The sequence below is a fragment of the Excalfactoria chinensis genome, chromosome 1 (assembly GCF_039878825.1).
Source record: "Excalfactoria chinensis isolate bCotChi1 chromosome 1, bCotChi1.hap2, whole genome shotgun sequence".
Lineage (NCBI taxonomy): Eukaryota > Metazoa > Chordata > Aves > Galliformes > Phasianidae > Excalfactoria > Excalfactoria chinensis.
In genome coordinates this window covers 36,043,622-36,056,701 of record NC_092825.1, presented here as the reverse complement: position 1 = coordinate 36,056,701, position 13,080 = coordinate 36,043,622, and the positions used below count along the sequence as shown (strand labels likewise).

At 38.7% G+C, this 13,080-nt stretch overlaps 1 protein-coding gene across 3 annotated transcripts in view; it reads left to right on the top strand.

The window, feature by feature from the left end:
* The window catches only part of OSBPL8 (oxysterol binding protein like 8), an 80,019-nt gene that overhangs the window by 32,981 nt on the left and 33,958 nt on the right, over positions 1-13,080 (top strand). For 2 of the 3 annotated variants that reach the window (XM_072329917.1, XM_072329936.1), the window contains one exon: positions 3,273-3,410. In XM_072329917.1, the coding sequence (XP_072186018.1) occupies positions 3,273-3,410 (138 nt within the window). The remainder of the gene's footprint in view (positions 1-3,272; positions 3,411-13,080) is intronic. The other variant, XM_072329926.1, reaches the window with a different exon arrangement.

Here is a 13,080-nt window from a genome sequence, read left to right as displayed (position 1 = left end):
CTATAGGTCCATGCGGACACCCAAGTTAAAACTAGAAGCTTCAGTTTGGATTTTTGGGCAAATGAGAAGTAATACGTTTGACTAGGAACATCATTTCTTCGTTTATGTTAAACTTTGATTTTTGCAAGTGGGCAAGACACTAGAGTAAATGACCATTGCTCTTTTTCTGAGAGATAAATTTATCCAAATTCTAGGATAAAATCATTTTTGACTTCAAATGAATTAGAAATTAGCCATAGGACCATCAAGCATAGTCAGTAAATGGATAATTTAAGTATGTGCTGCACTTTTTTTTTTTTTTAGTGTTCATAAAATCAATTCATCAGAAATTATAGATAGCAGCCAAAGAGCCTCTTCAAATTGCTGAGCTATTTACTAGTATGTAATAATTAAATATCGCTCTTAAATAAAAGATCTACTTCCAAGTGTTAGGTGTTCGATTTGATGACATCTTAAGAACTGAGGTTCATTACATGCATAACTTCTCCTCTCTCATTCCCAAATACTTTTTCCTTTTCTTTGAAATAGTTTTCTTTGTTTCTGTCTAAGGTTCCAGAGCTCCTGCCATAAGATTTATAAGGTTTATTTTTATATACGTGTTCAAGCATAGAATTATAGAATACCCTGAGTTGGAAGGGACCCACAAGGATCACTGAGTCCATCTCTTGGCTCCACACAGGACGGCATCTTAAAAAATTCGGTCATTAGTTGATCCTTTATGTAAAAATGATGAAATCTTCTTAGTAATCTTATTCACTGTTTCATCCTTCAGGTTAACAGGTATGTTACTTGGGACACGGTTTAGCAGTGGGCTAATAGCGCTGGGTGGATGGTTGGACTTGATGATCTTAAAGCTCTTTTCCAGCCTGAATGATCCTGGGCTTTTGTTCTGCCTGTCCTTGTCCTATAGAAAATATCTTGGAGCATCAGGATGAGGCATTGGAAAGCAGGGAGATAACTTTTTCTTGTTTGCTGCTTCAGTGCACATAGACATGCACAGTCTTAACTGATTTATTTCCGTTTGTTTAGCCCTTTTATAATGTTTTTTATTAAAATTAAAAGGAATGTTAAAAAACTTCTAATTATTTGCCCATTTTACAGACTGATTTTCTGAAAAGCCCACGTGTTTTAAGAAATGCAGCCTAAAGCAGTAGGCATGTGCACAGACTGTTATATACTGGGTGATACATAACCTTTCTTTCATGAGGAAGGAGCGTTTCTGGCAGTGCTAGCAGTCTTTGCAAGACCCAAACTGAGTCTGCAGGCTCACAAGGGAGCATGAATTTAAGTGGGGAATTTGAAGCTTGCTATGGGCATTGCTGAGTTAATATCATGGAATTTACTTCATGCTTTTCTAGAACTTGAGCGCAGAGCTTGCTTACTGACTAAACTACAGACAAATATCTGAAGAATAATTGCATCTTGAAAGTTAAAATAAACCAACCAAACAAATCTTTGTAAAAACCTTTGTAAAAGGTTAAAAAGAGACACATTTGAACCCTGTGCTAGGAAAATGAGCTTTTTGCTTCCCTTCCTATCTCCTCACATGAGCAGCCGTCATATAATTTATCTGTGGTAGAGCTTCAGGTAGTTTATCTGTTGTTGAAAAACATTACAGGTGGGTATCTTAGCATCCTTACAATCATCTTAATGCCTTGTGGTTTTTTTTAGGCTTTGCTCAAAAAGCACATTTGAGTTACTGTAATAATTGTAGTGATGAAGCTAAGAAGACAGCCCCTATACCTGCAGGTTCAATCTAGAAAGTGTAACTTATTTATTTTGACTAGATGTTCTACTGAACTTTTAAAACTATTTTGAGGAAAGCTGGGGAACTCTTTAAAGTGAACAGCATTATAAGTTACAATCTTTTAGGCAGAATGTTACTCAGTAAGCATCTTCTGTTTTTCTTTTAATCTCTTTTTATCCATACATGTAGTTCCAAAGGACAGATCATAGAATCATAGAATCATAGAATTACTCAGGTTGGAAAAGACCTTGAAGATCATCAAGTCCAACCGCAGCCTAACCAGTAGCCTATCTCTTAAAAAACAACCACAAAACAATACCACAACAACAAATCTCTGCTAAATCATATCCCTGAGTACCACATCCAAGCGGCTCTTAAACACATCCAGGGATGGCGATTCAACCACCTCCTTGGGGAGCCCATTCCAGTACCTAACCACCCTTTCTGTAAAGAAGTTCTTTCTAATATCCAACCTAAACTTGCCCTGGCGCAACTTGAGGCCATTTCCCCTCGTCCTGTCACAAGTCAGTAGTGAGAATAGACCTGCCCCACTCTCACTGTAAGAACCTTTCAGGTACTGGAAGACAGCAATAAGGTCTCCCCTCAGCCTCCTCTTCCTCAGACTAAACAGCCCCAGCTTCCTTAGTCTCTCCTCATAGGGCTGATTCTCCAAGCCCTTAACAAGCCTCGTTGCCCTTCTCTGGACCTGCTCCAGTACCTCCATGTCCTTCTTGTGCTGAGGTGCCCAAAACTGGACACAGTACTCGAGGTGAGGCCTCACCAATGCTGAGTACAGGGGCAGGATGACTTCCTTAGTCCTGCTCACCACACCATTCCTGATACAAGCCAGATGTTACTGAGTCAGCCATTCTTACCCTATCAAAAAATTTACAGTTCATATGTGTTGCTTAAGGATAAAGTATGAACATCATAAACAGGATGGCTGCCTAACTATAGCTGAATAGCTGAAAGAGATCAAACAAGACCCTTTCAAACTGATAAAGTTCAAGGAGAGGAAACTTTCCCTTAATATATTCCCTACATGATCTTTATTAATAAGGTGCATGTCTTTGATGTTTATGTATATATTCATTCATCTTAGCTTTCTGAGATGCTAGTATAGCTTGACCGAGCAAGCTGTTTCCTGGGTCAACTCTCTTGTGACTAGTTAAACCAAGTAAAAAAAAAGTGTCAAAGAAATCCTAATTTCAGCACTTTGGTAGCAGCTCAGTGCTGTGTCTGTGTTCATTAGCAGGCTGAAGCTTTCATACATCTACTAGTTTTTGTTTTCATCTTCTGACTCATATCTTAGACCAGTCTTTCTGGCTTCTTGCTGCCATCCCCTTCCCTGACAAATCTCTGGTTTGAAATCTTCATTTTATAGAAAGAAGTATTTCACAAAGCAGCATTTAATCCGTGTTTCATAAAAAGCATTGAAGTTGGTATAAATCTATATTATATATATATATATATATATATATATACAAGCACACAAGATTGAGTGAGTATCCATTTTGTATTTCAGCAGTGGTAACAAACAGCGATGAATCTCAGCTTTTAACTCCAGGAAAAATGAGCCAGCGCCAAGGGAAAGAAGCTTATTTTACTCCAACCAAAGAGTTACTCCAGCCATCTCTCAGCCCAGCAACTGCTCACAGCCATGGTAAGACAAACCTGTTTTTCACAGAGGTTTTGATGAACTTAAATGCTGACATTACCTATTTCAAACATTAGTTCAAAAACAGTGCCCTCCACAATAAAGAAGCAAAGAAGAAAGCGTATTGAAGTATTGCAGGTAATTTCTTTTGTCCTTACATGTTTATCTGAAACAGAAAAAGTTACCACATGGTTCAGTACTTTAATGGAGTATGCTGTGTCTTGTGAGACAACAGACCACATGATGGAAAATCATTATCTGTGTATAACCCTGTAATTGATGGTCACATTAACGTCTCTGGTATGCAGAAGTGTTACAATACACTGACTAAGCCTGTAGCCCTTGTTTATTAACAATTACTTCTATAACATCCTTCTCCGTTTGAAAGATAAAAATCTGAGCACTGCTTGCCAGTCTTCAACCCATTCTCCGCTAAAGCTGTTAAAAACAAACTCTCAATAAATCTGTGTGAACTGATTGGATCCACAGCAAAACAGACCCATAGACCTGATGCGCTGATAGGTTGCTTAGAAGCAAAAATAAAAAACAAGCTGCAGTTGCTCTCCTTGTACTTATTTGGATTTGAAACTGTTTGTCTTACTGGCTAGAATATAATTATAAATATTTGTAGTGGTGTATGCAGTCTTTTTTTTTTTTTTATTGTTACTCTTTATCAATCTTGTCAGCTGTGCTGACAAGAAATCAAGTCAGCTTGACTTGTTACAAGCCTCCCAAACTCCTGTAATGTGCTTTGTCCAAGTGGTGATGTTAGTCATAGTAATAAAGCCAGGTTCTGAGGCATCTTTGAATCATTTTGTTGTTTTCTCATTAGTGTCATTGACATAAGAGGGGAAGTACTTTTAAATCAAATATAGTTGTTACTATGTTGAATCTAGTAGTCTTTCATTGTGCTTTAAGAATTACAGTAGTATTTTCGGTGTTATGTATAGCTGGCCCTGATATATTTTCTAAAAGCTTCTGTTACTTTACTGGGATAGTGCTTGATGTTTTCTGGCTTACGTTGTGCTTAGTCTGGAAGTATTTTCTGTAGCTTATGTGTATGTAACTTTTTTGTAACACTGATTGTTCAAATAAATGTTGTGTTATTCTGTGTACCGTGTCATATCCCTTACTTGAAAAATGATGCAGTTATTTATTTAAATATTATGGTAAGTGCTTTTTTTTACTGTATAATGCACCCATGGTACTGTGTGATGATATGCAGAAACGTTGAGATATTTAGGAAATATTTAGGAAATGATTAGATACAGTATTTACAGGCATTTCTTAAAAACTAAATGGAGACACGTCTAGTCACTGGTACCTGAATGCACCCTTAGGAGATGGGTAATCTGAACAGTCTGAGAAGTTTACTGAGCACATCACGGAAGAGAATGAGACCTGAAAAAAAAATGTATGACATAGTCTGCAAGGTTCTAGTTGAATGTATGTGGAGGGAAGCTGTGACATGAGTATCTTGGCTTCTGCTGTGGGACGGTTTATCCACCATTACCTAATTTATAATTCCTGCTGCCTGAATAAAGTAATTTTCATGGCAAATCCAGCTTTTTGTAAAACCTGTGATTAAAAATAAATGAGTTGAAGCAGCTAGTGGAGGTACTGGTGTGAGTGGGCAAAGAGCAATAAGTCGATGAACACGATGTGTGTCAAATTCTTTGGCCAACCAGCAACGGTCCAGGGAGAGGTGTAACTTGGTGCCTGTCCTTGGCATATCTACTGGAACTAGCTTAGTTTGTGTCTTCTGTTCATGTCTTAAGATCCTAATGGTAATGACTACAAGTATAACTAAAGTAGATGAGAAGCTGAACCTTCTTAGTATAAGGGAGAAGAGGTAAAGATTTAAATGTTCAATTATTTTTATCCATTGACCTCCCACCTGGAACAAAGAGTGAGCAATATAACACACCATTGTGAAGTTATAAGTGGTGTATATTTCATAATTTCAAGTACTCTCATGTATAAATACTGTGTTTTAACTTACATGAATGTAGTTCTTGATATCAGAAAGTTTCTGTTTTCCTACACTTGGTTTCTTAGTGTAAAATGCTTTTTCCTTCCTTGTTCCTTTCCAGTGCAGATCTGACTTGCTAAGCTGATCATGGGAGTTATACCTGCATAACCTCATCAGTTTAAACAGAAACTTCAGAGTTTTAGTGCTGAAAGGTTAAGTCAGCTCTATGTAGCCTTGGTCCTAAGGTTGACTTGTAATTTTAATTAATGTGGATTCAGTTTCTTTCTGCTGTGCCCATTTTGTTATCTACAGAGTCAGAGTAAGCCAGTCTTGTTCGGCTGCAATTATATTTTGTTCTGCAAGTACTGAACCTCCAAATGTCATGGCTTTAAGTTGCATAGTACCCAAAAGCCAGTGTGCCATCTAGTACAAAAACTGAGATGCTCATGTGCTGAGGTTCAAGTGACATGAAAACAAATATAGAAACTAGCCTGTTGCCTCCATAGTGTGCAAGAAATGGCTTTATTCTGGAAAGCCAGCAATACAACTTTTTTCTGGGAGCCCTAAGCTCAGCTGCACAGGTAAAAATGTTCTGATTACAGACATTCTCAGCATCATGACTCAAGAACTGCTTGGGAGCAAGTCGTGGCTGGAGCAGCTCCATGCTGAGTTGATCTTGAAGACATTTACTGATTTCCACCCTTCCCTCCCCTCCCGTCTGTATATATTTTAAACAGCTATTTCTAAATTCTTTCATTGGGCGGCTTACTCAGTAAGGCCACTTTGTTTCTTAAATCAAGGTGGGAAGTGATCAAAGAGAGGTAAGGATTTGATAGTGATATGCACAACCAAACTTTTAAAAGCAAATCTTTGTTTCCTTATACATTCTTTACCTGTGACTTTTGAAGTCTGTGTCTGTACTCATCCTTTCCTAATACCTGCCACGTTATCCCCATCTCTGACTTGTCAGTGCTGTATATGGAAATTTTGGGGGTTTTGCTTTTATTTTTTTATCGAAGCATCAGTGCAATAGAAAGGAACCTTTGACAAAACCGTGTTATTACGGTTAAAAATGAGCATCGAAAACACTGAGCCCATGACTGCATTCTCAAAAAGTGCGAATCAGAGGCGCGCTCCCTGATGTAAGCTGTTTGTGTTGGTACACAAATTATCCCCGCTAAATTGGATTTTTGTAAATCTTGTTAACTCAGACTTACATCAGCGTGCACCTTTATTTCTGTTTGATAAAGGGCATCCATATAGAAATACCAATCTCTTCAGATACATGAAGAAATCAGAAGCCTCCTCAGGAAGGGGACACCTTCCAACTTGTACATATGCAGTTAAAACATTTCAAACTTCTTATGAAAATAAAATATATGCTTAACTGATGAGCTGTTCTTGTGATAAAGAGAGCAATTTAATTAAGGTAGCAACATTAAGCATTCTATAATGAGGTGTTTGAAAATGCCAGACTTTTTTTTTTTACAGGTATTTGTATTGCCTCTCTATGGCTTTATGTAATGAGTGCTGTGCTGCTGTTTTCTGTGTACCACTGAGCATATGTTACAAAGCGTATATGGAGAGAAGAAATGCTTTTTGCTTTTGATCATGCTGATAGCATTCGTGTGTGTTTATTTACTCAGGAAATAGTCTCTGAGTTTAATTGAAGCGTGAGGCAGTGAAAATCCACCAAGAGGAATTCAAAATTCACTGCATCCATTATTGGGAAATGTTACCATTCTGGATTTTTGTCATCTTGAACTTTTGCAGGTTGATCAACTACTTGTAGGTTGCAGTAAGGGGAGCATCATCCAGACCTGATCAAGAGCAAATACCAGTGGTGCTTGTGTTGACAGTATTCTAGCTTATACTTTAAGGCTGTCAACTCAGCAGATGATGCATTAGGATTTCGGAGCTCTGATTTCCTTATTTCCTGTGGTGAACAGTGACCTGTGCCGACAACCTTCCTGGCTCAATTTAACTGCATCAAAACTCGGTATTTCTACCTTTATAGAAGGCATCAACAAATGAAGATGTGAGTAGCATATGGGAAAAGTGTGTTACCATAATAAAGATTAAGGAGGAGATATTTTAAAGTAATGTAAATCTTTGTGTTAGATAAATGGCTTCCTGCTCTTTTTTGAAGTCTGCTGCCTCCTACATTATTTCCTGGAGCATGTAGTATTACAAAGAAGTTGTTTCACTTTGTTGATTAGGAGCAAGGGGAGAAAGAGAGATAGCTCTTTGTGTTGGATTTTAAGGGCTTGGTTGTTTTAATGTGTTAAACTGACGTACTGCATGATTAAGTGGATGCTTGTCATATAAGGATAAGCCCTGGACAAAGGTGTCCAGAAGGAGCTTGAGCTGAGCTAAGAAGCAGGATCTGCTCCACACTTCTAGCAGAGTAGTAGTAGCTGTTAATTCATTTTGCACAAGGATGAAAGTGTATGGTCTGTAACTGAGAAACAGAGTGGCTTAGGTGCAGGGAGATGAATTGACAGTGGAAACAGAACGTTTGTGCTGCAAGTAATGATGATCATGATGAATGAAAAGCAGAAGCTGATGTTCCTTTTGCGGGAGAGTAAGAGCAGTTTTGGCTGTGCAGAGCTTGTGCTAAATACTGTTCGCTCTCTAGTAAATATCTAGAGGATGTGGTAGGATTTTAATCTGTAGGAACCTTTGGAGAACAATTTGGAGAGAAAATTTCACTATTTTTTACATGAGAGAGATGCTGAGTGAAAAATAAAAGTCTTCAAGCATTAGCTGCAGAAGGACACTTGCTAACTCCTGGAGGGATGAGATGCCTTTGTAGCTATGCTGACCAAGAGAACATAAGACTTGCACAAATTACTGTCTACCTGAGCAGCTGACAAGTTAAAGGCATTTCACTGTAAATCCATACAACTTGCAGCTTTTAAAACCATTTGTTTTTGAGTGGGTTGGTTCAGTTGACAGCTTGATTGCATGGCAAGAGATACATGGCACTCCAGACTTGGCATCCCACGCAGGTGACTGTTGTGTCTCACTGGCAGGTGAGCGTGCATGAGGCTCTTGAAATGTAGCATGTGGGTTATTGTGATTCAGTGGAAGGGAAAGGTTCAGCCCTGTGTTATTGGAGTAGAGCCGTTTTAGTTCACTGCCATCTATTTCTGAGATGGACACTTTGTTTTGAACCTTTGGGCAGGTTGGTGAGAGCCTGTTCATGGGAGTGCACAGAGCTGAAGCAGCAGCAGAGGCTGTGTCTGCTGGAGTTGGAGAGAAAAGTCCTCTATGCCTCCAAGCACAGGGTGTTGTTGGAATACAAGGATTGGACCAAATAACCTCCAGAGGTTCCCTTCCAACTTCTATCACTCCAGGACTGTAAATTCTGATCTTTGATTAAATGCCAGCTCCTACTTTTCTTTCAGCTAGCATTTTAAAGGTGTTAATATTGCTTTTTGACTATGATGCTTTTAGATGCTTCCCCATCTGTCTGGTTCCAAGTCAAATTGTTTTCTGGGCAGCTGGGTTATACCTAATGGTTGATAACGATTTCTGGTTTTCTTCTAATGTTTCCTTTGACTTTTCTGCTGTATATCCAGATAAACTTAATCATGCAAATAACTTCATGCAGTCTCCTGTTTCACTCTGCTGTATCTATCCTTTGAACAGAGAAACCGAAGAATGACTAAATAATTGATTGTAGTATGAACAACTTATTACCGAGCATGTCATGTGAGGTTTTTTGTTTGTTTTTAAACGTAGTTCATCCTCGCCTAAAATTGACTCAGCACTAACAAGGAAACTGCTAGAGGTTTGGTGAGACTCCTTTTGTGTTTTTGTTTTGTTTTGTTTGTATTTGTTTTAGCAATTCCATGTTAACATTAAATGGTACTTCTGAAGTCAAGCACTTTTGTCTAAGTATAGCTAACATCTTAGAAATGTTTTCTATTGCCACGTGATATTTCTGTCTAAAATCTTGCAACCTTCAGTCTTGGATTCTCTTGCCGTGCACTTGGAAAGTATTTTGTCTTACTTTGTCCTTTGATGCTGAAGAAGTGTTTTGTAATCTGGAGTGTATAGAAACCACGTGGACTTGGTGGTTCTTCAGGTAGTTCTGGATTCATATCTGTTGTGTTGCTGCAGGCAGGCTCAGTGGCCTCAGTGACATGAGTGGTCATTTTTCAGCTTTGTGCATAGCATCACGCAGGTGAAGCCTCTGCAGAATTGTGCTGCTTACTTGGAGTAGCTTCACCGATACTTTTGTCAGAGAGAATGTTAATGTGGTTCTGCTCACAGTAAAGAGGGAAGGAGTTTGACCCTGCGTAATTTGTTTTCAGTTTGTGTTGCCAAACTGAGTTTCTTGTGAAGGTGAATATGTTTAGCTGTGTGTGATTACTCTTCTGAATGTATTATCTCGATGTCCTGCTTTCTTACCGTAATGCATGCTCTGGCACATTCCTCTGCAAGTCAATGTGTATTTATTAAAACTTGCCATTTCTGAAATGCTGCTCCACCCAGCATTTGTGGCTTGGGTAAATTATGCGTGCTCCTTTCTCTGTGAGTTATAGCTTTGTGAAAGAATGGTGCTGGGTTTGAAGGGCACAGTAGGGATGATTACTATGAAACTTCTCAAAGAAGTTCTTTTTTTTCCATGTAAATCTCCGCAGAGCTGGTGTACTTGAACCTGAACTGTGACCTTGAGTTTTATAAGTGCTGAGATGAAAAGTGCTGAAACCTGAGCAGTGAGTGAGCAAGGCTGTTTGCTTTGGGTGGGAGGAGCATAGCAGGAGCCTTAGCAAGCGATGAGGTGGAGGCAAGTGCAGCTGCCAGCAAGGCGCTGGAAGTCCTGGTGTTATTTCATGAACCATTCTTAGGCATGCCTCTGGAATTACTCCTCAGCAAGACTGCATTTGACCTGGAAATAGTAGAGGACAAAAGAAGATTTAGTGGAAGAAATTTACCACTGTAAACTGGCACCACAATGCGTAGCCTCATGGTTCAGATATCATTTTTGTGAATCAAATATTGGTATCTGAAGGCAAGTACATCTTTACTATTTTCTTCCTTCTTAAATAGAATTAAAACGCTTGCTTAAAATCAGTGTGCAAAAATTGTGTGTTGGGTAGAACTTGTTTGTAGGTATGGGAGCCTGGCAGTTTGCTTTTACTGCTTTCTGCATTCTGTACAGAATGTGCATATACTACGTGTAGAAAATTATTTATGATGTTTTCATTTGCTGGACGGGGAGGAGAAGCCTACTGGAAGTGTCACGTTGTTGAGATGTCAGAGCAGATTATTGTCAGACTTGAAGAGTGAGTGTAAAAAGCTTCCAGCTTCTCTGCTAAGCTGTCAGTTTTCCTCTCTTTCTCCTCCCTTCAGGTTTTACAGAGTTTGGTTTTAAGAAGATATTAGGGCTTCGCTTGCATATCTCTTAAGGGAAAATATTCTTTACTTTGCATCAGTAGGTGTACTTAGAGCTGTATTGTTACAGCAGTATCAATTTGCTTAAAATTAAATTAAATTAAATTAAAAATTAAAATCTTCATCATTTTAAGTTACTGAAATCTGTGTAAAATTAATTGTTTACAGGTCCTCTGTGGGATAGTTTAGAATATGGTTTGATTATTAGAATTGCATTTTCATGGTTGGCAGTTCCTACCTGTACAACTCCAAGAAGTTTTTTATAAGTCTGTGCTTTATTTCAACATTGAATATTTATTATTTGGATAAATATTTTAGAACTATAACCATGCTGTATCAGAAGTGCTCATGTGTTGATGGAACTGCACGCATTGCCTGCTTGCTTTTTGGAGTGTGTGTGCAAAGACGTAAGGCAATATCCTGAAAGAATGCCTTAAGCACAGGACTACAATGTAGTTTTCAGACAGCATTTACTAGTAAAGGAGCTGTGATTGAGTAGCTGGTATGAGAAATACATTCTGTCCTTGAGAAAGCATGAACAACGTGTAAGTTTTCCTTCTCGGAGAAGAAGTTTAATTTATCATTGGGAATGGACTTTTTGTCCATTCTCAACAGGGAGAAAAAGGATTTTGTTTAATATATGGTGTCTTATGAGGTGCACCTCTCCATCATTGTGTACAGAATGTGCAGATCAGGGTGCTTCTAAGCTACTTCAAACATCTTTTCAGGCTGTTTCAGGAATAAAATTTGTTATGGAGAATGCAGAGGGTTTCTGGAAACTTAGAGTGCTGAGTGTGTGGGGAACAGAAACCTTTTTAATACCGCATCCTGTTCCCGGGAGTGATAATAAACTTCCATTTGCTGTCACACTATAGAGAAGAATGCTCATTTTTAATTGAAAGTTACAGAGTTCTTTTGGTCTAACAGCCTTTCTGTTATGTGTCAGTTATCTGATGCTTCTGCATTGAAGTAATTGACCGTGCATGCACAAGTATTAGAAGCCATATGAAATCACAAGCTGTTCCAGAGGTGGAATTTTTACAGCCAAAGTCTGCTATGAACTGCTCTACCACTGCATGTGGAAGTGAGATATGAGGATGATTTGGTGAGAGGGAGATGAACTCCTTTTTCCCCTCTCCTTAGTAGTGGTGAGATGGTTGTCTTTTGACAAAAGGCTCAGAGTCTGCTGCTCCTGTGCTGCTGTTGGAGTAAAGGAAGAGGTGCTTCGTAGCAGTTTCCTTGGCTGGGAGGTAACTTCAGAGAGGAGAGATACAGCTGTAACATTATCACGATTGGAAGTCTAGCCAAGGATTTTACTTTTCCTTCTAACCGGAGGAAAACGTGTAAGAAGAAAGGTTTTAGACTGTACTCTGATACAGCTTGGCAACATGAAACAGTGCCAAGGGGCCTGAGAAAATGTGGCTGGAAATGAGGAATTAACCTTCAAGATTTTAATGTTTCCCCCAGCCCCTGGATATCTAGCCATTTCTCAGTAAAGTGAACTAGTCTAGAAACTAGAAATGTCTTGTTTCTCCATTCACCATGCCCATAAGATTTTCACTTCTCATTTTTCTGGTAAGAGGCATGGTGAAATTCTAGCAGTTTATAGCATCCTGGAAGCTGCTATGCTTCATAATCAGAAGAGTCAGTTTTCAGTCATTTCGGTTTGTATTTTAGTATATGTATTCATAGAGGTGCACATAGATGAACATTCTGCACAGTTTAAGCCTGTCACGGAGTTAAAGAGTGTCTTGGTCTACTGTGTTACCTTTAAGCCAATGTGAACTGAAATTGCTTATCTGCAAATGCGTTTATTTACACAAACATCTGGATTACATAGTATTATTTAAGAATTAGTGAAATTCATGTCGCCACTAACTTGATTTAGGGTTTGCTTTTCACTTGGTTGAGAAGACCTCCTGTACCAAGTAAGGGAGCATGCGATTATTTCAAGGCTTTCCAGCTAACAGAGCAGGTTTCAAAATGTAGCTTGTCAGAAATATGGTGAGTCTATCAGAGCCAGGGGATGGAAGAATGGAATTAGTGGAAGCACATATGGAATGGGGCAGAGAAACAGCCAATGAAATGTGGAGTGCATGAAGGAGGGTAGGGAGAGCTTATCTGGCTTCATTCTGCTACCAGCAATGAGCAGTTTGGGTCATTTGATCCCTGGTCTTGAAGCATAATTTTCTGCAATTATTTTTTTGTGTTTACAACTTAGGACAATTGGTTTAAGTGTTGCATTCATTGCACAACATATTTGGGCCATTGAAAATAAATATTTTTTTGAAAATAAAT